At 37.6% G+C, this 27,238-nt stretch overlaps 1 protein-coding gene across 4 annotated transcripts in view; it reads right to left on the bottom strand.

The window, feature by feature from the left end:
- ANKIB1 (ankyrin repeat and IBR domain containing 1) overlaps positions 1-27,238 on the bottom strand; it is a 149,830-nt gene that overhangs the window by 35,359 nt on the left and 87,233 nt on the right. For all 4 annotated transcript variants that reach the window (XM_078059250.1, XM_036113326.2, XM_078059249.1 and 1 more), the window contains exons 6-9: positions 22,579-22,787; positions 20,840-20,928; positions 15,505-15,649; positions 13,220-13,386 (exon numbers count right to left, since the gene is read on the bottom strand). In XM_078059250.1, coding sequence (XP_077915376.1) covers positions 13,220-13,386; positions 15,505-15,649; positions 20,840-20,928; positions 22,579-22,787 — 610 coding nt within the window. The remainder of the gene's footprint in view (positions 1-13,219; positions 13,387-15,504; positions 15,650-20,839; positions 20,929-22,578; positions 22,788-27,238) is intronic.

The following is a 27,238-nucleotide window of genomic DNA, read 5'->3' as shown; positions in this document are numbered from 1 at the left end:
ATTCTTTATAGATTTTGGATATTAGCCCTTTATCTGATAAGACATTTGCAAATTACCTTCTCCCATTCCGTAGGCTGCCTTTTAGTTCTGTTGACCAAAATTTCCTTTGCTGTGCAAAAGCTTTTTATCTTGATCAAGTCCCAATAGTTCATTTTTGCTTTTGTTTTCCTTGCCTTTGGAGATGTATCTAGCAAGAAGTTGCTGCAGCTGAGATCAAAGAGGTTGCTGCCCTGTGAATTCCTCTAGGATTTTGATGGATTCCTGTCTCACATTTAGGTCTTTCATCCACTTTGAATTTTTTTTGTGTATGCTGTAAGAAAGTGGTCCAGTTTCACTTTTCTGCATGTGGCTATCCAATCTTCCCAACACCATTTGTTGAAGAGACTTTTTTCCACTGGATAATTTTTCCTGCTTTGTCAATGATTAGTTGACTATAGAGTTGAGGGTCCATTTCTGGGATCTCGATTCTGTTCCATTTATCTATGTGTCTGTTTTTGTGCCAGTACCATCCTGTCTTGACAATTACAGCTTTGTAACAGAACTTGAAATCCGGAATTGTGATGCCACTAGCTTTGATTTTCTTTTTCAACATTCCTTTGGCTATTCGAGGTCTTTTTTTCTGGTTCCATACACATTTTAGGATTGTTTGTTCCAGCTCTGTGAAAAATGCTGGTGGTATTTTGATAGGGATTTCAGTGAATGTGTAGATTGCTTTGGGTAGCATAGACATTTTAACAATATTTGGTCTTCCAATCCATGAGCATGGAATGTTTTTCCATTTCTTTGTGTCTTCCTCAATTTCTTTCATTAAGTGTTCTATAGTTTTCTGAGTACAGATCTTTTACCTCTTTGATTAGGTTCTATTCCTAGGTATCTAATGGTTTTTGGTGCAATTGTAAATGGGATCGATTCCTTGATTTCTCTTTCTGCTGTTTCACTGTTAGTGTATAGGAATGCAACAAGCTTCTGTGTGTTGATTTTGTATCCTGAAACTTTGCTGAATTCCTGTATCAGTTCTAGAAATTTTTTACTGGGGTCTTTTGGGTTTTCTACATAGAGTATCATGTCATCTGTGAAGAGTGAAATTTGACTTCTTTGCCAATTTGGATGCCTTTTATTTCTTTTTGCTGTCTGATTGCTGAGGCTAGGACTTCCACTACAATGATGAACAGCAGTGATGATAGTGGACATCCCTGTTGTGTTCCTCATCTTAGGGGAAAAGCTCTCAGTTTCTCCCCTCTGAGGATGATATTCGCCGTGGGTCTTTCTTATTTGGCTTTTATGATGTTGAGGAATGTTCCCTCTTTCCCTACATGGTAGGGGGTTTTTATCAGAAAGGATGCTATACTTTGTTGTATGCTTTTGCTCATATGGTTCATATCCTTTCTTTTAGTAATGTGGTGTATCACACTGATTGATTGTAAATGTTGAACCACCCCTGCAGCCCAGGAATAAATCCCACTTGGTTGTGGTGAATCATCTTTTTAATGTACTGCTGGACCCTATTAGCTAGTATCTTGGTGAGAATTTCTGTATCCATGTTCATCAGGGATATTGGTCTACAATTCTCCTGTTTAGTGGCGTCTTTGTCTGGTTTTGGGATCAAGGTAATGCTGGCCTCATAGAATGAGTTTGGAAGTTTTCCTTCCATTTCCATTTTATGGAACAGCTTCAGAAGAATAGGTATTAATTCTTCTTTAAATGTTTGGTAGAATTCCCCTGGGAAGCCATCTGGCCTTGGACTCCTTGTTTGTTGGGAGATTCTTGATTACTGATTCAATTTCTTTGCTGGTTATGGGTCTGTTCAGGTTTTCTATTTCTTCCTATTTCAGTTGTGGTAGTTTATGTTTCTAGGCATGTATTAATTTCCTCTGGATTGCCTAATTTGTTGGCATATAATTGCTCATAATATTCTCTTATAATTATTGATATTTCTGCAGTGTTGGTTGTGATCTCTCCTGTTTCATTCATGATTTTATTTTTCAAATTCTATTTATTTATTTGACAGAGAGAGACACAGCGAGAGAGGGAACACAAGCAGGCGGAGTGGGAGAGGGAGAAGCAGGCTCCACTCTGAGCAGGGAGCCCGACGTGGGGCTCGATTCCAGGACCCTGGGATCATGACCTGAGCCGAAGGCAGATGCTTAACAACTGAGCCACCCAGGCACCCCCATGACTTTATTTATTTGGGTCCTTTCTCTTTTCTTTTTGATAAGTCTGGCCAGGGGTTTATCAATCTTATTAATCCTTTCAAAGAACAAGCTCCTAGTTTTGTGGATGTATTCTACTGTTTTTTTGATTTCTATATCATTGATTTCTCCTCTAATCTTTATTATTTCTCTTCTCCTGCTGGGTTTAGGCTTTATTTGCTGTTCTTTTCCCAGCTCCTTTAGGTGTAAGGTTAGGTTGTGTAGTTGAGACTTTTCTTGATTCTTGAGGAAGGCCTGTATTGCTATATACTTCCCTCTTAGGACTGCCTTTGCTGCATCCCAAAGATTTTGAACCGTTGTGTTTTCACTTTCATTTGCTTCCACGTTTTTTTAAAATTCTTTAATTTCCTGGTTGACCCATTCATTCTTTAGTAGAATGTTTTTTAATCTCCATGTATTTGTGGTCCTTCCAAATTTGTCCTTGTGGTTGACTTCAAGTTTCATAGCATTGTGGTCTGAAAATAGGCATGGTATGATTTCAATCTTTTTTTATTGGTTGAGACCCGATTTGTGACCCAGTATGTGATGTATTCTGGAGAATGCTCCACATGAACTTGAAAAGAGTATGTATTCTGCTGCTTTAGGATGAAATGCTCTGAATATATCTGTTAAGTCCATCTGGTCCAGTGTGTCATTCAAAGCCCTTGTTTCCTTGCTCATCTTCTGCTTAGATGATCTGTCCACTGCTGTGAGTGGGGTGCTAAAGTCCCCTACTATTATTTTATTATTATCAATGAGTTTCTTTGTTATTAATTGATTTATATATTTGGCTGCTCCCAACTTAGGGGCATAAGTATTTATAATTGTTAGATCTTCTTGTTGGATAGATCCCTTTATTATGATATAGTGTCCTTCTTCATCTCTTATTACAGTCTTTGGTTTAAAATCTAGTTTGAGTGGTTTAAGGAAGGCTGCTGATTGGGCTAGCACGTGAGGAAGCAGCAGGTCTATGTCCTCCTGTGAGGTTCTGGAAAAGAAAATCTGTTTTTATTTTTTATTTTTTTAAGGGATTTTTATTTATTTGATAGAGAGACAGAGAGCACGAGCAGGGGGAGCGGCAGGCAGAGGGAGAAGCAGGCTTCCTGCTGAGCAGAGAGCCCAATGTAGGGCTCGATTCCAGGACACTGAGATCATGACCTGAGCCAAAGACAGACACTCAACCGACTGAGCCACCCAGGCGCCCCATGATGTGTTATTTTAAACAAAGATCTTATTTGCAAAGTTTAAGTCTGTTAAGACACCTGCTGATGCAGGTAGTCTTACAAACTAAGAAGTAACATTTTACTGTATTAAGAATGTAACAGGGTACCTGGGTGGCTCAGTTGGTTAAGCATCTGCCTTTGGCTCAGGTCATGATTTCGGGGTCCTAGGATCAAGCCCTGTGTCGGGCTCCCTGCTCAGTGGGATGTCTGCTTTTCCCTCTCCCCACCACTTGTGCTCTCTCTCCCTAATAAATAAATAAAATCTTTTTTTTTAAAAAGAATGTAACAATTCTACTTCAAGCCCATTAAAATAGCTACTATCAAAAAACTGGAAGACAACAAGTGTTGGGAAGGATGTGGAGAAACTTGAACCCTTATGCAGTGCTGGTAGGAATCTAAAATGATGCAGTTTCTATGGAAAACAGTTTGGTAGTTCTTCACTACATAAAATAGAATTATTACATGATCTATCAATTCCACTTCTAGGGATATACCTAAAAGAATTGAAAGCAATGACAAACTTTCTCACCAATGTTCACAACAGTATTATTCACAATAGCCAGAATATGGTTAACAACCCATGTGTCCATCAATAATGAGCAGATAAATAAAATGTGGTATATATACACACAATGGAATATTAGTAGGCCATAAAAAGGAATGAAATTCTGATTTATGCTACAACATGGATGCATCTTGACACATTATGCTAAGTGTAATAAGTCAGACAAAATATCGTATGGTTCCACTTACATTAAATATCCAGAACAGGGAATTCACGGAGACAGAAAGGAGAATGGTGGTTACCAGTGGCTAAGGGGCAAGGGAGGATGGGGAATTTACTGCTGAATGGGTAGAGTTTCTGTTTGGTATGAGGTAAAAGTTCTATAAATGGAGAGGAAATGGTTGCACAACATTAGGAATGTACTTAATACCACTGAATTATATACTTAAAAATGTTTTGAAGAAAAAAAACCAATTATCTTGAAAGAGTAATTTAGTTTGCTTCAATTCCTGACATTACTGAATCTGGCATTTGGAAAATCTCTTCCATAACTGAGGTTTTATAATGTTTCTTAATAACTTAGTGGTAACAGTCATTCAAAAAATACTGAGTTGATTAAAAACGGAAGTTAAAAAAATGGAAGTAGATATATTACATTCCCTTTAGTACGTATTAAAATAAACTCTGCTTCCCAGAAATGTAAGGGATAGATGTGGTAACTGTTAACTTTAATTTGGCACATTCACTAGCACACACCAGGGTAAAAAATATGCCACAGATCTAGGAACAGTGTTTCCATATGGTGCTTGAGATTACATGCAGGAATACAGAACCTAGATTTCTCATGACTTATTAAAAGAAATTAGGTATAAAATAGACTTCTATATCTGCAGTACCTAAACAAATGAAGTTAGTGTAATAAATTATTTCCATTAATTTTAAGAGTTTTCCCCCTGAAGACTAAACAGCACATTGAATGTTTTTTCCTACTAGAATCAATACCAAATATGACTGGCTCTGGTGTTAGGACATTTTCTGACAGAACCGAGAAAATACTCAGGGGAGGAGGCGGTGGAGAGGAAAGCCCAATATTTTCAAATGGAGTCTGAAAAAATAAATGCTCTCTCTTCAAAAGGCCCTAATCGTTTATTGGTATGCTTGGTCTCTGAGGCTGTGTTGCATTACACAGCAACAGATTTTCTTTTCCAGAATCTCACAGGAGGACATAGACCTGCTGCTTCCTCACGTGCTAGCCCAATCAGCAGGATCACTTCTGAAGGTTATAACTTGATGGCAGTTTCCAATGCAATGCTAAGAGTGGGTATAAAAAGGAGAGGCTTTTTATATAAAAAAGAAGCAAGGACTATAAATTAAAAAGGGAGTTAGAGGCTGCCTTTTAAAATTAAGGTATTTGGGAAAATAAGCCCAACTACTTTAAAGTATGGTAATAACAATGCTACAGACATTATGTGATTGATAATCTGAATTATGCCAAGTGTAGGGAGAGATGTTATTCTGAGACAAGTAATAAAGAGACTGGAATGTTCTGTAGATACTGGAAAGCTAAATTCCTGAACAAAGTTTTAACCAAGACACAGATGACTGGTGACAAATATTCTGAGAGACCTAGTACCTGTTGTTGAGACTGTACCTCAAAATGTCACTAAAAACAAGGGAATTGGAAGAAGAATTTTGCCACACAGTCAACTGAAATTTAGACACACCAATGGCTAAGGGGCAAGGGAGGATGGGGAATTTATGTGAACCCAATAGAGTGGGTTCACTAAGGGGAAAAGGTGCTTCGTTATAAAGGAAAAAAAAGACTGTCTAATATAAAATCCTTAACCCTGTCCAAATATCATGGTTAACTAATATCAAGAGATTAAAGGAATGGCTCTTTCCTTGAAAATTTGTGACTATGCACAACCACTGGCAGGAATATACAGTGGCTCCAAAGGATTCTGGAAAAGGAAAAACGTTCTATTAAAGTTTCATAACCTGATGGGAAATTCCTACCAAGAAGCTGACAATTTCTGTACTCCTGGGTATTTACCCCAAAGATAGAAATATAATGATCCAAAGGGGCACCTGCACTCCACTGTTTATAGGAGCAATGTCCACAATAGCCAAACTATGGAAAGAGCCCAGATGTCCATAGACAGATGAATGGATAAAAAAGATGTGGGGTATACACACACACACACACACACACACACACACACAATAAACTACTACTCAGCCATCAAAAAAATGAAACCTTGCCATTTGCAATGATGTGAATGGAACTAGAGGATATTATGCTAAGCAAAAAAGTCAATCAGAGAAAGGCAATTATCATATGATCTCACTCAGATGTGGGATTTAAGAAACAAAACAGAGGATCATAGGGGAAGACAGGAAAAAATAAAACAAAATCAGAGAGGGAGACAAACCATAAGAGACTCTTAATCATAGGAAACAAACAGGGTTGCTGGAGGGGAGGTGGGTAGGGGGATCGGGTAACTGGGTGATGGACGTTAAGAAGGGCATGTGATGTAACGAACCCTGGGTATTATATAAGACTGATGAATCACTGACCTCTACATCTGAAACTAATAATACATTATATGTAAATTAATTGAATTAAAAAAACAAGTAGGTGGGAAAAATTTATTATAAAATGTTATAAAATACTTTGAAACCATGATCTGAAACATTTCATTTATGCAAGCTTTTAATTAAAAAATTTTTTTCTTAGAGTGCCTGGGTGGCTCAGTCAGTTAAGTGTCTGCCTTTGGCTCGAGTCATGATCCCAGGGTCCTGAGATTGAGCCCCACATTGGGCTCTCTGCTCAGCGAGGAGCCTGCTTCTCCCTCTCCCTTCCTCTCCCCCCTACTTGTGCTCTCTTTCTCTAATAAAGAGATAAAATCTTAAAAGGTTTTTTTTGTTTCCAAATTTTTTGGGATAAATTTGACACGTAACACTGTGTGAATTTAAAGTATACACGTGTGCCACTTTGATACATTTATGCACTGTAATAGGATTGCCATTGTAACAATTTTTATCACATTACATGTTTATAGTACAGTAAAAAAAAAATAAAGGTAACGCCTCCCTCTTAAAAAAAATGTTGACAATTTCAGTTCACCGCCATTTTAGAACTTTATTAATGACCCATCCTAAGCAGATATCCTTATTTTACGATTCTCCTCCTTTAGACAACTTTCTCCCTTAATTAACAAATTAAGAATTATAATTAAAAAAAAACCAAAATTTTTGGGGTGCCTGGGTGGCTCAGTCAGTTAAGCATCCGACTCTTGATTTGGTTCAGGTCATGAACTCAGGGTTGTGAGACTGAGCCCCACATCTGGCTCTTTACTGGGTGTGGAGCTTGCTTAAGATTCTCTTCCTTTCCCTCTGCCCCTCCCCCTGCCTCTCTCTCTCTAAACAAGAATATTTTTGAGTGTATCAGGCAATGCTGTAATTCCTTACATGTACCGACTCATTTATTTATTTATTTATTTTTTAAAGATTTCATTTATTTATTTGACAGAGAGAGACATAGCGAGAGAGGGAACACAAGCAGGGGGAGTGGGAGAGGGCGAAGAAGGCTTCCCACGGAGCAGAGAGCCTGATGGCGGGGCTTGATCCTGAGACCCTGGGATCATGACCTGAGCCGAAGGCTTAACGACTGAGCCACCCAGGTGCCCCGTAGGGACTCATTTAATCCACATAACAATTCTTTGAAATTGGTACTATTATCCCCATTTTAGATGCATGGAGAGGCTCAGTACTCTGCCAAAGGTCACAAAGATAGCAAGCATATGAGCTGAGATTTGAAGCCAAATAGTTTGGCTTTGGAACTAGTACATTTTGTGCTGATTGCATCAGTTACAAAGGCTTCAACTGTATTACTGTATTATAAGAGAGGATGCTTGTTTATCATCAAGTCACACAGCTAGTTAGTGGCAGTTAAGTCTCAAAGGTAGGCCCTGTGTCTCCCGATTAATGTCAATCACGTGCTCCACTAAAACTTGATAAATTGAACTTTCAACAGTATTTATTTAGATGAGTATGATACTTTGTATAGAGTAGACATGATATTTAAACAGGGTCTTATGATCAATTTCTATCACATAAATATCATGTTTCATTTCTGGGTCTACGGACAAGCTGGAGAATAGGTTCTGCTTGTTGGCAGGGCTCTGATACTTAAATAGCTAAATACTGCCAGTCTGGAAAAATCTTTTTCCAGAACCAGGGCTATTAAGCTAAGGAATTGAGACTCTAATTTTGCAAGCGAAGATAAGACTCAACTATTAGGGCCCACAAACAAGAACAACATTTATTTTGCCCAGAGGACTCTTAAAGAGTCCACTGTCTGTGAAGTCTGTGAAGGAGATGAAGCATGAAGCTACGCTTTAATTCAATCAAGATTCATGATCCTAACAGGAGAGTAGGTTTTATCAAAATCCTTATTGTGGGTATTGGAGGAAAACAGAACGAGCTGATGACAATATTAATGTATTAATGCACATTCACTTGTGAAATTTCCCGAAATACCTGACAAGTCTGCACATTATACTCTGATTCACTGAAAACTTCAGTGGACTAGAAACCTGATGCTGTGATTTCTCATCAGTTGTATCTCTGTAATCCAAATCTTACTGGGTTCAATTTGTTTCATGGTGATGGTGACACTATTAAAAGGTTTCTTTGCATAGTTCAGTAAATAAATGTTCCACAGCCGGGTGATATATTAAAAACCACACAATATTATTGTTTAGAATATTCATGCCAGTCAATTTTATTGAATAACTCTTATATTTGACTGTCTACGGATTTAGAAGAGATGAATTCCATTTAAGTCTCTCCATTTCCAGTGGCAACGCTAGAGATTAAAGGGACTGGGGACACTATGAGGCGAAACAGGAGAGAAATGACCACTATACATAAGGTTAAATTTGAGTTCTTTTCCTCAGATTAGATTAGATTAGAATTTGGGTGGTATTAAGAAGTATTTTCGACAACAAATCTTTATTTTTTATTTTTAAAAAGATTTTATTTATTTTAGAGATAGAAAGTACAAACGGGGGGAGGGGCAGAGGGAGAGGGACCAGCAGACTGCGCTGAGGGCAGAGTCTGATGTGCGGCTTGATCCCAGGACCCTGAGATCATGACCTGAGCAAAAATCAAAAGTCGAATGCTTAACCAACTGAGCCACCTAAGCGCCCGAGATGCCTCAGAAAAGAAAGACTGCGTTTGTTCAGAGGGCACAGATGTTACATAGTAGCATATTCTACTTAATAAAAACAGAGGGGAGATGGTCATTGGCTCAAGTTATGAACACTGTCCAGGGACAATATAGTCAAATCAGACAAAATATAATTATATAGGTTAGGGGGAGAAAACATTCTAGGTTTAGTTAATAAAGGCACAGAAGTGGTGGGTGAACAAGTTACAAGAGAAAGGGCTATAGGGGCACCTGGGTGGCTCAGTTGCTAAGCGTCTGCCTTCGGCTCAGGTCATGATCCCAGGGTCCTGGGATCGAGCCCCGCATCGGGCTCCCTGCTCAGCGGGAAGCCTGCTTCTCCCTCTCCCACTCCCCCTGCTTGTGTTCTCTCGCTCTCTCTCTCTTTCAAATAAATAAATAAAATCTTTAAAAAAAAAAAAGAGAGAGAAAGGGCTATACTGTGGTGGGAAGGGGAATGTCTACTCCTACCTTCCCTCCTATCAATAAATATGTTCAGTTATATCCAGGCACGCATAGCACGCAGCTCTTAAAAAGAAGGAACTATTATTGCCTTTTCTTGTGTTTTTTGTAATCATCTTTAGAGAATATTTCTGAGCTTTCTGGAGAAAGAAAGAAGCAAAACCCAGAATCATATGCCTTTATTTTATGAAGATATCTCTTATAAAGCCTCCTTTTGCATACAAATTTTGCCTCTCTTTGAAATAGTAGATAAGGGCAGTAGAATTCCTAGAATTTCTTTTTTTTAATTTTTAGAAATTTCTGATTATAGGGGCGCCTGGGTGGTTCAGTCGTTAAGCGTCTGCCTTCGGCTCAGGTCATGATCTCAGGGTCCTGGGATCGAGCCCCGCATCGGGCTCCCTGCTCGGTGGGAAGCCTGCTTCTCCCTCTCCCTCTCCCCCTACTTGTGTTCCCTCTCTAGCTCTCTCTCTCTCTGTCAAATAAATAAATAAAATCTTTTTTAAAAAAAAAAAAAGAGATTTCTGATTATAGGCAAAGCTCTTATACTATATGAATAAGAGTAGGAAGATAAGAATGTTTTTAAAAACAGAGACTGCAAATTAATGCCTAGAGAGTTAAAGCAGGCAATGTAAAAATCCTAGAATAGGATTTAGAATTAGAACTAGAATTGTTATGTCCAGTAAATGATGGTTTTATTTGCTAAGCTCTCTACCACCCTTATGAACAGGAGAAAGAGTAAATAATTACCAAATGTGACCTTGAATCCATGTGGCCATTCACAGATCCCCTGAACTGGGATAAAATTCAAAAGAGGGCCTGTGGTCTTGATATATCGTCTCCAGTGAATCTTGAGTATAACCAGCCCGATATTTTGGGGTGTGAGAAAAAATAAGTGAATATATTTCTCCAAACATTGGTCTAGAAATGTACATTTATAGCACCATATATGTTTATAGACTCATCATATAGCTTTTAGAGTCTAACCTATATTGGTAGGTTTTTCCACTAGTTTTGTCACGTTTAGTCAAATCAAACTTATTACTTGTAATGTACAAAGGTAGGGAAGAATACCTTTGAATAATTGATTATATCCACATGCCTTATAGTAATAAGTGAAAAGTGAAAAAAATTGAAAGCTCATCTGTAGTAAAAACTAGTAAAAGCCAGACCATAGAAACCACAGAGCTTAAGAAGACAATGCTAATCACAGGTTCTTCTTTTCCCTTCAAAACTTTATTATTCTCTGATCTTAGCAAATGCTTTCTTCTCCTTATCTTCTAAGTGTTTTACTAATTTATATTTATATTTATATTTTCTATTTTTGTAGCTTCTCCACCAATCCTCTTAAATTAGCCTTTTTCAATCAGGATGTTTACATGAACAGAGAACTCAGAAATCGATTTATGTGATAACTTTTCTAAATTTTCCCAAGGATAATACATGATTAGTACCATTTTATTTTATTTACTTTTTAGGCTTCTTAAATTTATTTTTTATTTTTTGAAGATTTTATTCATTTATTTGAGAGAGAGCTAGAGAGAGAACATGCAGGGTAAAGGGCAGAGGGAGAAGCAGACTTCCCGCTGAGCAGGGAGCCCCAGGCAGGGCTGGATCTGGGGACTCCGGGATCATGACGGGAGTGGAAGGCAGATGCTTAGCTGACTGAGCCACTCAGGCACCCCCTTTCAGGCTTTTTTTTAAATAAAGATTTTATTTCTTTACCTGAGAGAAAACGAGAGAGAGAGAGAGAGCGAGCACACGTGCACAAGCGGGGGGGCAGGGCAAGCAGACTCCCCACTGAGCATGGAGCCTATGACATAGGACTCCATCCCAGGACCCTGAGATTGTGACCTGAGCCAAAGTCAGTCACTTAACCGATTGAGCCGCCTAGGCACCTCTGATTAGTACCATTTTAGATGCACAGGGTGCACACAGTGGGGTACCTTAGTGCATATGAGCTTACGTTTTTGAAGAAACGCCACACTAACTCAAAAGAGGAAGCTCCTTTATTTATTTATTTTTTTAAAGATTTTATTTATTTGCTCCTTTATTTTTTTTTACTGTAGTATTCTTATGTTATAGTAAAGTGGGTTCATATTCCTCTAAGGACTATTTATTTATGAAAAATTAAGCTTATGTGTATTCATTAACTCACTTGTCACTCCTGAGCTGGATCCTGAACTCTTCTAGTGAGGTAGTGAGGTGGAGTTAAGAACCAATCAGCAAATAGTAAAACATGTAAAACTAAAAATCATGAATCTGTCTTGTAAATGTTTTGAAAAATTACTATAAGGCATGTGGATATAATCTATTATTCAATATTCTGTTGCTATTTTCCTTGCTGAGTCTGATTTAGCCATCAAAGTAGCCAATATGACTTTCCTTTCATTAATCACTTCATTCAAGCACTTGGCAGAGGAGTCTAGCAAACTTTTTCTGTAAAGAACCAAATGGCAAATATTTTGGGTTTTGTAGGCCATATGGTTTCTGTCGGAACTATGTAATGCTGCCATGGCCTGAAAGCAGTCACAGAAAATAAACTGGCATGAACGGGTGTGGCTGTGTTCCAATAAAAATTGGTGGGGACAGTAGTTTTCTGACACCTGACCTAGAGAGTTCAGTGCTATACATAGACTGGCAATTCAAGAAATATTTTTAGCTAATGATAATGATGATGAGGGTAAGAAATAGACCTTTCAGGGTAGGAATATTTCCATAACTATGCCTTTTTACTATTTAGCAGTGCTATAATTTGACTTTGGTTTCTGATAAGTAAATAAGTAGAGTCTTATATTCATCTAAAGTATACCCTTGCATACGTGATAAATCTGGAAATGAGAAAAAAGGAGAACAAATACTATTTCTTTTTCTGATCATTTAATTACCTAAATAAACAACAGCTAATTATCACTGAATCTACTCTGAATAATGCAGAATGCTGATAGTCAGACATACAGTTAAATGCTGATGTCAGACATATAGTTAAAAAACACAAGACACACAAAGTGATTCTTAACTAGGACTGTGCATTAGAACCACCTATAAGCTTCTTTTTGGGGGCCCTACTCCAAAGCCTACTAAATCAAAATCTTATTTGTTGGGGCCTATGATCAAAATTTGGGAAAACGGGTCTTAGTTAATTCTGGGCATCCATGGTTAAGAATCACTGCCGGAGTCTTCAATTTTAAGAAAAAAAGTATAAAGTTCTAAACATGTTCTAATCTATTCTCAGCAATTTGTTACTAGAGTTTAAGTGCATGGGCTCTGGAATCAAGGCTGGGCTCTAATCCCATTTCTGCCATTTCTTAGCTGCATAACCCTGGGAAACTTCTCTATGCCTGAGTTTCTTTATCTGTAAAATGGGTATAATAATAACACTCAACTCATAGCGTTATTGGGAGAATTCAATATGTGAAAATATCTGGCATACAAATTTGGTACAAATCAAGCACACAATAAATATAAACTATGACTACTCATCACACATTTTTTAAATTAATAAGAATGATGTCAAATATACTACACTCCAAAGGCCTAATTCAAGGTGCAAAGTCTCTTTAAAAACTGTTAGAAAGGTGATTAGGCTGATTCCAACTTGTCTTATACTGACCAGCAGAAGAGGTGTCCTTTTCCACAGTCCACAGCAGGAGCTCTGAGCAAGGGAAAGTTGAGTGTATCAGACCCAGATGTATTTGACCCTTGTTTTGTAAGTCTGACTGCTCTTTCACAGCCTGGAGTAGGACACCATTTAATGGCAGGATTATTTTCAACGAAGGCCTGTTGAAACAGCAATAATAAAATACAACAGAACTATTTTAACTCTTAATTCTGAGTGATCCCATGTCAATTTACTTTAGAGGGGAAAAAAAGGGTGAACTAAAAAAAACAAGGAATAATCAGTCTCAAGAGATACTTAAAACAGTACCAGAAAGTATGGAACTTAGTAAGAAGGAAAAAAGAGGTAATTACCTTAGTAACAACGTGACTTTTTAAATTTATGTTTTCTTTAATCTAAAAACCAGGTAGATGATGAAGTAAAAATGCAATTATTCACACAGAAAATGTGTAATTTAAAAATGTTTTCTCATACAATGTGCTGCTTTTCTGATGGAAAATAATTATATGATTATTAGTTGCATTGGTACTGTAAATTTCTAAATGGCACCCCAATAATACATAAAAATCAGGATTATGACGCTTTGTTACGAAACAGCAGGACATCTTTTGGAAAAGTCTGTACGTCATAGGGCTTAGACTACAAAAAAAATCTGCACTTTTTTTTTTTTTTTTTTTAGAGATAGAGAGCAAGTGTGCATGCCTATGGGGGGGAGGGGCAAAGGCAGAGAGAGAGAGAAAATCTTTTTTTTTTTTAAAGATTTTATTTATTCACTTAAGACACAGAGATAGAGAGAGAGCATGAGCAGGGGGAGAGGCAGAGGCAGAGGGAGAGGGAGAAGCAGGCTCCCCGCCGAGCCAGGAGCCCGATGTGGGGCTCGATCCCAGGACCCTGGGATCACGACCCGAGCTGAAGGCAGATGCCCAACCATCTGAGCCACCCAGGTGCCCCGGGAGAGAGAAAATCTTAAGCAGACTTCCTGCTGAGCACAGAACCCAACATGGGGCTCAATCCCACGACCCACAGATCATGACCTGGGCTGAAATCCAGAGTCGGACACTCAGGGCGCCTGGGTGGCTCAGTCAGTTAAGTGTCTGCCTTTAGCTCAGGTCATGATGATCCCAGGGTCCTGGGATTGAGCCCCGTGTTGGGCTCCCTGCTCAGCGGGAGCCTGCTTCTCCCTCTCCTCCCTGCTTGTGCTTTCTCTTGCTATCTGTGTCACTATCTGTCTCTCTCTCAAATAAATAAATAAAATCTTAAAAAAAAAAAAAAAGAGTCAGACACTTAACTGACTGAGTCACCCAAGCACCCCCAAAGTATAATTTTTAAACCACACAAGAAAGTAACTTGCATACTTCTGGACAATTCTTTTTTTTTTTTTTTTAAAGATTTCACTTATTTGACAGAGAGAGACACAGCGAGAGAGGAAACACAAGCAGGGAGAGGGGGAGGGGGAGAAGCAGGCTTCCCGCGGAGCAGGGAGCCCGATGCGGGGCTCGAACCCAGGACCCCGGGATCATGACCTGAGCCGAAGGCAGATGCTTAACGACTGAGCCACCCAGGCGCCCCTGGACAATTCTTAAATGCAAATAAATATAGAAAAAAAGAGAAACATTATAATTCATCATATGAAACTATTCTTTGAAAAAACCCATTCCAAGTTGATAATCTTTATTTCTGAATATTTACATTTAGAAGTCTAAAATATACCTTTTGGGAAACTGCAAGTAGGTACTATTTACTTTGAACACTGCCTTGATCAGTTTTAAAAGTTCAACAGGCAAATCAGTAAATAGTTTTGAGCAAGTTTTTTTTTTTTCTGTAAATCACTATTTCAATTTTTTATTTTTATTTTTATTTTATCTATCATGACCATAAAATAATGCTTTAGGGAGCCTGGGTGGCTCAGTCAGTTAAGTGTCTGACTCTTGATTTTGGCTCAGGTCATGATCTCAGAGTCGTGAGATCAAGCCCCACGTTGGGCTCTGTGCTGAGCGTGGAACCTGCTTGGGATTCTCTCTCTCCTTTCTCTGCCCCTCCCCATACTCGCATGTACGTGCATGCTCTCTCTCTCAAATAAATAAAATCTTTAAAAAAAAATAATGCTTTAGCTTAAAACTTTAATTAATGCCATCATTCCTTCGTGCAGTTTTTCTGGGAGACAAAAGTCAGAGTCATTATTCTATGTGTTTTCAAAAATAAAACAAAAAATTAAATAAAATGTTATACAGGTTTAATAAAATTAAAATGAAAATGAAATCAGATAACTGGCAGCATACCTTAATATCAAACTGTAGATATCGTTTGTCCATCTCCTTAGAAACTACACTTTCTATGATATCCACAGGCACAAGTTGGAAGCAATCATATGCAGGGCAGAAAATGTTGTGAGCTTCACCTTCTTGAATTTTTAGATTCAAAAACCTGTTAAAATTATCAATTGACAGAAAAAAAGGAAGAATATAATTTATTTGCACATTCTAAGAACTTTTTCTTTATGCTGAATTTTCTGTTAGAAATGAACCAATGAACGAAGTATGAAATATCAATTGTAATACACTGATTCATATAATTTACAAACATTATTGAACACTTACTACCTGCCCAACCATTCATTCATTCATTTATACACACATATACTTGTATTTGTTATATATACATTATTTTTTTACAATGTTCTTCTTTTGCTTTATCCTCTCTAAAAATCTGAAACATTATCTTTAACATTAAAATTTCAGAAATGAGTGGTTTAGAAAGGTCATATTCAATTCTCGATATTCTATCGAGAAAAAGAAGCAATTATATAGAATTAAATCATGGCTAATCCAAGAGATTTGGGAGTGGCATTGGAAGATAGCATACCTTTTTGAAGAAAAGACTATCCCCTTATATTTCATTTAGACGAGTATTAAGGTGCATGTCCTACTCTAGGCACACTAGTTGAGGTAGTAGGGAAAAGGTATCCTAGAGAGTGGCAGGAATCTAGCCCAAGGTGAAGTAAGTGGTTAAGGAGCAGGATTTTGAGTTAGAGAATTCCAGGTCTGCCACTAACAAGTCATATGATCTTCAGCAATTTATTTACCTGTTCTGCCCCTCAGTTTCACTATCTGTAAAATGGAGATAATAATAAGCACTTCTTGGGATTGTTACACAGATTATAAGATATAATGTGTATGAATATCTGCAGGGTGCCTGGCATAGAATAAGAATTTATAAATTTTAGCTAGGGTTTTATTTTTATTATTATTCCCCATGGAAAAACAAGAAACAAATTAGCTTTTGAAGTGTGATTTAACACTTAAACCTAGAGAAAATAAATGGAAAACCAGGCAACTAAGTCACCATTCTCTAGTGATCACCATCAACAGTTTGACTATTCTACCTGCAGTATTTTTCCTTTGGTTCTCTCAGTGTCTTAATTCAACTGCACTTAAAAAAAAAAAAAAAATCAAGCTAACTGAGATCTCATCAGATCTGCTCCCTCTGGTCCATTTCCACCTTCTTCCACAATTTCATCTTGGCACTTCGAAGAAAACAGAGACCTCTCTTACTATCCTCTCTATCACACCCTGAACCTAGCTATGTCTTTAGTTATCTTTGCCTTCTCACTACTCAACTTCAGTGAAAGAGGCTTCCTCCTTTACCCCCCCAAGCAAATCCGTACTCTGGCCAGCTCTAGAACTTGCAGAGTCCAGAAACCTATCCTTTCTCTCTGTCTCTGTCTTTCTGTTTGTCTCTCTCTCTCATGGGTCTTTTCTTCGGCACTATCAATATGCTCAAGTTTTCTCCTACCCTGAAACATTTCTCAACTAAACGATCCTTTTTAGCTCCCCTTCCTTTTCACATCAGTTTCCTGACAAAATAGTTTGATGATTTGTCATTCCTTCCTCAAGTCCATCCCGTTCACTTCTCAACCGGCAACACTCTGGCTTTTGTCACCTCTTCACTGAATAGCCAGCTCTCAACAAGGCCATTAAGACTACCCATTAGCCCAAGAATTCAAGACTTCTCAGTTTTTATCTGCCTTGAATTCTCTGGAGCATCAGACACTGCTAAACAGTTCCTTCTTTCAGATTCTCTCTTTTCTCTGGCTTCTGGGACTTAATTTTCCCCTGGCATTCTTCTTACCTTTGGTTGCTCCTTATTCATCTTTTTCACTAGTGCTTTTTACTCTCCTGATCACTTATGTTTTACTGATCTCTAGGGTTTTCACACCAAAACTCTTCCCCCTTTCTCATTTCATTCACTCTTCCTGGGTGATCTAAATAGTCCCAACTTAAACTACCACCTATATGCTAATGACTCTGAGGTTTAAAGCCCAGATCTCCCTCCTTAGCTACAGATCTTGACCACACACAATACTTTTGTTTAAATGTCTCATATGCATTTAAAATTCAACATGTTTAAAATCTTGCCCTCTATTTTTCAATATGATTTAAAAACCGCACACGCTCCACAAAACTCTGACATATCCCAACAGAAAGGCATTCTGTATCTTAGTTACCAGGTAAAAATGACCTGTATTACTCTGTGTCGAGAAAAACAATTTGGCAGAAATAAAGATGGATGAAGTGTTCAGGAGAAATACTATAGAGCAGCAGTTCTCAAAATGTGATTTGTGGACCTGAGACTTTTCACGGGGTTTATGAGGTCAAAAGTATTTTCATAATGGTATTAAAACTGTTTTATTTTTTAGGTAAAACTGCTAGTGCCTTAGCATGAATCATGGCAGTGGTGTTAAAACTATACTGGTAGACTTTCTATTCTTCACTGCTTTGCACTTGCAGTTAAAGAAAAAAAAGCCAGTTTCACTTAAGAATATCCTTGATGAAGTAATAAAAATATGAATTATTGGTTAATTATTAATACATCTTATTGATTTATTTTATTAAATCTTAACTCACAAGTACACATCTTTTGAGTATTCTGTGCAAAGAAATGGGAAGTAAGCATAATGAACTTCTGCTGCTGCATACCAAAGCATGGTGGTTGTCTCGAGGGAAAGCACTTAGGAAATTGTTCAAGCTACAGGTAGACCTATGTGCATTTATCATGGAACACTATTTTTATTTGAAACAGCAGCCACAAATAATGATTAGTTGGACTTGGGTTTATAATAGACTTTTTTGGAAAATGAATTAAGTGAGCTTGTCATGTCAAGGAAAAAGTATGACAGAACTCTGGGGCAGACTTTACCTATGTTTTTATCTTGTAGGTCAGCCATCCTTAGGAAGAGGATAATAACTACCATTTATTGAGTAGTAACTATGCTCCAGGCCCTGTTCGTTTTAAACATTTTTCATATATTAAGCCATTTAACAGTATACTGACGATAACTCTATGATGTACTTACTATTATCACCATTTTATAGATAAGGAAATTGAGGCACAGGGAGGTTACCACTTACGTAAATCAACAACTAATAAGTAGCAGGAAGGATAATCTAGGCTGGGTAGAAAATAATAATTTCCCTTTCATTTAAGCCCTTGGAGTAGATGCTTCAAAGCATCTGGCTGGATTGATGACATTACGGAGTAGGGAAGAGTAAAATAAATTGAGAGTTTTTGAACAATCTAAGGACCTTTAACGTTTTTTCCTTGCTTCTTAAACAAAGAAGTTTCTTTTCTATATGCCTATGAAAGGACTGCAATTCATTTAAAAATGGTTTTATCAATGTATAAATCACCCAACCTGGAACTTGGTTTTCCTGCTGCTTGATTTGACAAGAACTACGGGCAGGATGATGGGAGGGGAATCCTAGGTAGGTTGATAAAGTAACACAGAAAATAATCATTAGATCTTTCAAATTTAAATCTTACCATAAACTTCCCATGGCTAGTCTGTGTTGAGTATGGGAGATGGTTCCTGTGACATAAGTTTGGTGAGGGAGGTAAAGGAAGTTCAAAAAAATTCAAGTAAATCCCGTGGGGAGGCTTAGTTTTTCACACAGAAACCACGGTCAACAGTAGTAAACTTGGTAGAACCCAGAAAATACTCCCCAATACAACAGAGTTAACAATTTTAAGCTAAATAAACTACTGTATCTGTGGAAAATTTTCTGCATTTACAACTAGGTCAAAGTTAGCTTTGGATTGTAAACCTGCCCCTTGCCAGTCAGTTTAACCTGTATCAGCTGTACTGATTTGATCTTATCTAATTAGATTCAGAGTAAAGTCTAGTCTATGTTTTAAAAAGAATGACAAGATATTCTCATTTATTCTGACTTTTTAAGAAGCAGTAATATTTCTCCCCTCCAAATGAAATCTTCCCCCATATCCTGGTTTAGAAAACAAAGAAAATGCACTCAAAATGAAACCAGAATGACAGAAAGATGAGTGGTTGTCTAAAAAATTGGAGGGAGGAGGTGGTGGGAGGATGAGGGAGGCAGACAGAGAAGGGTGGGAGGGATTTCAAGGAGAAATGAGGAAACTTTTGGGTTAATGGATATATTCATTATTTTGACTGTGGTAATGGTTTCATGGGTGTGTACATATGTCAAGGCTTATCAAATTATTTATTTTAAATATTTAGTTTATTATATGTAAATTATACTCCAGCAAAATTGCTTAAGACAGCAACAGAAAATTTGCTCAGGTTCTTGTTCTCTCACCCGACATGGTATTCCCCAGCTCCCTACACTTGGTACCTGAAACTCCATGGAAAAGAATAGTTTGAAACCTTCCGAGTTTTAAGATTTCCTTAATTACTAATGACATGCTTTGCTTAGGTCATTAGTCAGTAGACTTTTGTGCTCCAGAGATAACGTGATATTGTATTGCTCATTAATTACATTGATCTTCTCCTTTGTTTTGTTTGTAAACCTCCCTTGAAAAGTGCAACATTAGAGCAAAGTTAATGGATGCTATGAGAGTATAAATCTTGGCAAGATAATGGGAAGGAGAATAGAGACAAACATGAGAAACAAAATAAATTTCCCATTTGTACCCAACCATGTCTAGAAGAGACATTAACCTATGAATTGACTGAAAAGGAATTTTATACATATTCTTATAGATTTCAAAGGCTATTTATTTGCTTGTCACAAAAAAATTTAGAGAAAGCATAGAACAAATGCTTACAAATTCTTTTTTTTTTTTTTAAAGATTTATTTATTTGACAGAGAGAGACACAGTGAGAGAGGGAACACAAGCAGGAGGAGCGGGAGAGGGAGAAGCAGGCCTCCTGCCGAGCAGGGAGCCCGATGCAGAGCTCGATCCCAGGACCCTGGGATCATGACCTGAGCCGAAGGCAGACTCTTAACGACTGAGCCACCCAGGCACCCCAATGCTTACAAATTCTTAAGAGTATAAAAAAAACCTTATTCTTAATACTTAGGTGTAGGCTTGAAATTTACATTAGTTGTAATGTAAATTAAATACTAAGAAAACTTACTTCCATATACCTGCTTTGTTACCAAAAGTACCTTCCATTTAAGCTAAAGAATATTAATTACTGAATGGGAAGATGTAAAAATGAGAAAAAAAATATATTTTAGTGCAACTCTGAAACCAGTATGAATAATCCATATCATTAAATATCAAAAGCAGACAATTTTATTACCAAATCAGAGTGCTATCATGCAGTAAGAAATACTAAGCTGCACATATACTCACGACTCCCAACATCCTCTACAAAAGTCATGTCCACAGGGCATATCCACTGGGTCTTCAAATACAGAAATACTGCACATACAAATGTCACACTGGAAATGAAGAAGAGCAATGATTTAAACAAAAGTCATACTTCGGATAGAGAATGATATATTTATTTATTCACTGGCTTAAGGCAAAAATACTACTATAGTAACTATAAAGTTAAGTGTTTCAAAGTTATAAGGGAAGTTAAAGTTAGTGTGCCTACTTCTGATTGAGTAACAAATACCATGCCTACTTTATTATAAACTATTAAGGGACTTAAACGTTTTAATGCACAAGTCAAACTCTTAAATTCCAAATTTATGTATTAATCAGCAACTATGCATTTAGGGAAAAAAAGTATAAGAAACAAACCATTAAAATCTATTCAGGTCAAGATCAAATTGTCCACTGCAAAATAACCACTTCAATATCATGTTCTTTAGCCTATACTCATCCCAGAAAATCTACAAAAACAGAGCAACTTTGTGTTTTCAAGGTAAAAACTCCCGGATATTCAGAGTAGGAATTTAAGGATTTCTACCCAAGGAACCCTGCTACAAAACTATGTATCTTCTAAACAATAACTTATTAGAAGCAAACATTCCAATGTTACAGATGCAAATTAGAGAAGTTGGATTTTATTTTCCAAGAAGGCCTAGATAAAACCCAGAATGCTTTCATTTTTATCACACATTTTGAGCGGCTGAACCATTAAAGAAACGTCAAAATTTCCTGCAACAGTATACCAATGGTATGCCAATTAAAAATGTAGACAATGGCAGTATTGTTTCTCAATAAAAAGCAAACATTTATTCCACAAATATATCTAGATGATATACTCCAAAGCTTTACTGAAACAAATATATAATTATCAACACATTATAAGTGTTTTCAAGAAAACAAAAAAATTGGGCGCCTGGGTGGCTCAGTTGGTTAAGCGACTGCCTTCGGCTCAGGTCATGATCCTGGAGTCCCTGGATCGAGTCCCACATCGGGCTCCCTGCTCAGCAGGGAGCCTGCTTCTCCCTCTGACCCTCCCCCCTCTCATGTGCTCTCTCTCTCTCATTCTGTCTCAAATAAATAGATAAAATCTTTAAAAAAAAAAAAAAAGAAAAGAAAACATAAAAATTTTTTCATATTTTTTTAATTTAAAGTGCCTATCACAAACTCAACTTTTAATATTTCAGTATGGTGTGTTTAAAACTTTAAGCACCTAGAGATTTTAAGTGTAAATATAGTAGATGGCTTTCTCAAACTCTTTTATGTTTTCTGTTTTGAAATGAGAAAAGAAAACCTTTTGTTTTTCAATCTGTAATTCAGAGATAACAAAAATATTCTGTGATAATAAATATTTGTACCAAAGAGTGAAATAACTGAATCCTTTAAGAAGGGTATAGGATTCAATTACAAGGGTTCCATGAAACTATATATATACATATATTTTGAGAGAATGAAAGCACGGGGGTAAGGGGAAGGGCAGAGGAAGAAGGACAGGGAGAGAGAGAGAATCTTAAGCAGGCTCCACGCCCAGCACAGAGCCTGACATGGGGCTCAATCTAACAACCCTGAGATAGTGACCCAAGCCAAAACCAAGAGTTGGCTGCTTAACCAACTGAGCCAGCCAGGTGCCCCTTCCATGAAACAATATTAAATAATTTAAAAGTTAAAAGACTAAACACAAAACTATGGGAAGTACATTGAATACTGAACCATACCAAACTGGTGTCCAAATCCCCAGGAGATAAACTTATTTCATCTGGAGAGGTGACAGAAGAGCGTGTAGTCCTTGGAGTTCTTGGAGAAGGGAGTGTGTCCCAGGCATTATATCCACTTGGTGGTGGAGTTGGCATCTGAACACCTGATCGTTGGCAGCAGTTCTCTGGGTTGGACATCCAAGCTTCAAGTAATTTCTCCCTGTCCCAGTCTTTAAGAAAAATGGAATGATAGCTCTCAAAAACAGGAAATATGGTGATGTTTTTTAAGAGTTTCATATAACAAAATAAAGTGAGGATAAATTAAAGAGATATAGGCCACCTAAAGGAAGGAAAATTATTTATATCAAATTAGTAATTACAAATGAATATTCAGGTATATTATATCCACTAATAAATAAGTAAATATATATTTATTTTTATTTACTTATTTATTTAAAGTAGGCTCTATGCCCAGCGTGGTGCCTAACACAGGCCTCGAACTCATGACCCTGAGATTGAGACCTTAGGTGAGATCAAGAGTTGGATGCTTAACTGACTGAGCCACCCAGGTGCCCCAAACCCTGAATATTTTTTTTTTTTTAAAAGATTTTTATTTATTTATTTGACAGAGAGAGATATGGTGACAGAGCAAACACAAGCAGGGGGAGTGGGAGAGGGAGAAGCAGGCTTCTTGCAAAGCGGGGAGCCCGATGCAGGGCTTGATCCCAGGACCCTGAGATCGTGACCTGAGCCGAAGGCAGACGCTCAACGACTGAGCCACCCACGTGCTCCACCCTGAATTTTTATTATTATTATTTTTTAAAAGATTTTATTTATTCATTTGACAGAGAGAGACACAGTGAGAGAGGGGATACAAGCAGGGGCAGAGGGAGAGGGAGAACCAGACTCCCCGCCAAGCAAGGAGCCCGATGTGGGACTCGATCCCAGGACCCTGGGATCATGACCTGAGCCGAAGGCAGACGCTTAATGACTGAGCCACCCAGGCGCCCCTGAATATTTTAAAACAGAATTTAAACTTTTATAATCTACTGTGACTTACAACTGTGTCAATATCTAAAATATCGTCAAAACTTCCAGTCATTTCTACTAATAATCAAAAGAGGTGCCTCACACATCACTTCTGGAAGTTACTAAATTTTTCATGGCATAGATTTGACTTAGCCATTTTACTCTTTTCAAGAAAAATATGTAAAATTTGCAATTTGTTTCACTGATGTCAAGTTGTAAAATGATTACATAGCTTACTATAAACACATCAAAATGCCAACGAGTCCAAAAATCATTTGATAAACAGCTTGAAAGCAGAAGAAACTTCTGAAGGGATTATGGTTATAAAGTTTTAGTGCATTAGGTATACATTCTGTATTAAGTGAGTTCACATCTGACTTAACTAAAAAAGATGATCTTCCTAATATGAACACTTTTAAAATAGCCAAGTGACACATGTTGTTACATAGTTCAGAGCCATAAAAACCTAACCCATTAAAAATAATAAATAAATACATCCAATTATTTTGCTGTTTTACACACATTATTTCACTTGTTCCTCCCAACAAACGTTTCAATCATTATTTAGGTGCAGAAACGAGGACTCGGAAATTCTGTAACTTGCCTAGGCTCACACAGATAGTGAGGGATTTAAAACCAATTTCTGTGATTCTAAAACTTGTTTTCTTTCCATTGTAGCACAATGAAGTATAGGGTCATGAGTAGTATAGAGTCAATTATTCAACATAGGCCCATTCTATACAATTTTACATCTCTAATACAAATAAGCTGTGGAAATGTTCTATGCAAGACTTTTCTCAACCATATTAAATCAGTGTATTTGGTGGTTTAGCAGGATAATTATGATTTAGACATGCAATACAGGTAGAACGAGTATATTTCCAGCTGTGTAAACCATATGAGCAGGGCACAGAAATATAAGGAAGAGACGTGAGCATTTCTGTAAAGTTACAGCATACCATGTTGTCGTTTGAGAAGATGGAAAATAAGATTGGGAAAGGGGTCAGATTACAAAGAGGAAAAAAATCCAACAGGTGAAAAAAACTGCATGGGTGCATTCCAGGAAATGCTGCTACATGGATGTTAGTTGTTTTTTTTTTTAAATATTTAATTTATTTATTTGACAGAGAGAGACACAGTGAGAGAGGGAACACAAGCAGGGGGAGTGGGAGAGGGAGAAGCAGGCTTCCCACGGAGCAGGGAGCCTGATGCGGGGCCCGATCCCAGGACCCTGGGATCATGACCTGAGCCGAAGGTAGACGCTTAACGACTGAGCCACCCATGTGTCCCGGATGTTAGTGTTTTGATAGGTCATTACTTACTTAAAAAGTTAAAATTACTTTTCTTAGCACAGTAAGATTATTCTTCAAAAGTATCCATTATATCAGTTTAATAAAGGAAAAAAAGAACTACTATAATTTCTATAAACAGATACTAAATATGTTAAATTTTAATCTTACTTACTATAAATATTTTTTAGCACAACTTCTGCTTGGATTCTATCATATCATTCACTTAGCAAATATTTACTGAGTGTCTTTTATGTGCCATGCACTGTGTCAGGCAGTAGGGATACAATGGGAGGAAAAATCAGGCAGGATTCCTGCCTTCATGAAACTTACAGTCTAGCGAGGAGAAAGACGTTAAGTAAAAGAATCATCACTGTCAGGGTGCCATGAAGGACAGGTAGAGAATCCCAAGTCAGAGAAGGTCTGACTCTGGAGAAATAGCTTGAAGTGGACAAATGAAAGATGAGTGGGAGTTAAGTAGTAAAACGGAGGGGGAAAGACATTCTAGACAGGCAGTGCACAGCATGTTCAAAGTCCCTGTGGTAGGAGGGAAGATGGCATCCTTGTGAAGTTAAAAAGGTCAATGTAGCTGTAGCATGGAGAGCAGAGGGAAAGCACTGCATGAGATGAGGCTGAAAAAATAGGCAGGGGCTAGATCATGCAGGACTTTTTAATAACACTTCCATCATCAGCTCAGGAGTGATAGGAAGTCACTGAGAAGCTGAGTTTGGGGTTAGGAAGGACAGATTGTCATGATCAGATTTGAAAAGATCATTCTGACTACAACAAACAAAGAAACTAGATAGGGCAGGAGTAGAGGGAACACAGTCCAAATAGGAGGGGAATGGGTAGTATAAGTGAGAGATGATGGAAGCTAGAAGTAGGTGGTTGGTTGTAGTGGAGATAGAGAAAGAGAGGAGTTTAACACATGGAAGGTGGAAGTGACAATTTGGCGACAATAGGACATAGAGTCTGAAGGACAGGATATATCAAGGTTGGTGTCCCAGGTTTACCCACCTGGTTGGTTCGTGCCGTTTATGTAAACAGGGAATACCAGAGAATCAGGTACAGATGGAAGAGCATGATTTTAGTTTCAGACATAATGAGTTTAAGATGCTTTTGAGATATCCTAGAGATGCTTTAAAATAGGCAGTTATAGGGGCGCCTGGGTGGCTCAGTCATTAGGTGTCTGCCTTTGGCTCAGGTCATGATCCCAGGGTCCTGGGATCGAGCCCCGCATGGGGCTCCCTTCTCTGCAGGAAGCCTGCTTCTCCCTCTCCCACTCCCCCTGCTTGTGTTCCCTCTCTCGCTGTGTCTCTCTGTCAAATAAATAAATAAAATCTTAAAAAAAAAAAAGGCAGTTATATACAAGGGTGTGGAGCTAAGAAAAGAAGTCTAGTCCAGAGGGAGAAATCTTTACCTATAGAAACCTTGGAAGAAGATACCCTTCCCTAGGAAGAGAGCAGAGTGAGAAGATGTAGACCACTGATGTTTAACTACCTAGAGAAGATGATGAGTCTTCAAAGGAGCTTAAAGAATACTTCAATATAAACTAATTCTAAGCATAAGCAAATTACCTTTGGTCTCGTATTTTGTAAATTTTACTTATTTTCTTATTAGGTAGCATTCAATTATGTTACTTGTATTACTGAGGAAATACTCAGAGAATGACCTCTGTATTCCTAACAGAGTCTTCCTTAAAATTCAATTACTGCTCAGTAAATACTGCCAAACATTTCTGTCTTCTGCTTAATCTAGATCAACTTCATTACCTTGGGACTACATTTGACAACAGATAATATAATACTCAAATCTACTTTCCTGTGTAAAGCTGAGGGAATGTTACCCAGGATATAATCTATAAATCTTCTAAGTAGTTCAGTTAATAGCTCTGAAACACAGCCTATCCTTGTTTTGAGAGCAATTAGTAGAAATTGTAGTTCTGTGCACTATTTCATTCACTAACATCAGTTATCTCTATCTTATTTGATTATCAAATGTCACTGTTACTGGTATTATCCAAATAGTATAGAAGAGATGTCCATTTGAAAACCTGCTAGCCTCTATTTTATGCCTAAATAGGGAAATGAAATATAGACCTATTAAGTTATCAAAAAAGTTATCACAGAATAGATAATACCAAATAAGAAAATTCAATTAGATTATCACCTTATTAGAACTGACCCCTATTATGTAAAAGAAGTAACTTAGGAAAATATCAATGGAGTAAAAATGGAGTTGATAATTTTTTTAGGGGGGGAGGGTCAGAGGGGGAGAGAGAGTGAATCTTAAGCAGGCTCCATGCTCAGCATGGAACTTGACGTGGGGCTTGATCTTTCAACCCTGAGATCATACCTGAGCCA

The sequence above is a fragment of the Halichoerus grypus genome, chromosome 12 (genome assembly GCF_964656455.1).
Source record: "Halichoerus grypus chromosome 12, mHalGry1.hap1.1, whole genome shotgun sequence".
Taxonomy (NCBI): domain Eukaryota; kingdom Metazoa; phylum Chordata; class Mammalia; order Carnivora; family Phocidae; genus Halichoerus; species Halichoerus grypus.
Note: the sequence above shows the minus strand (reverse complement) of the source record. Positions and strands in the feature narration are given on the sequence as shown.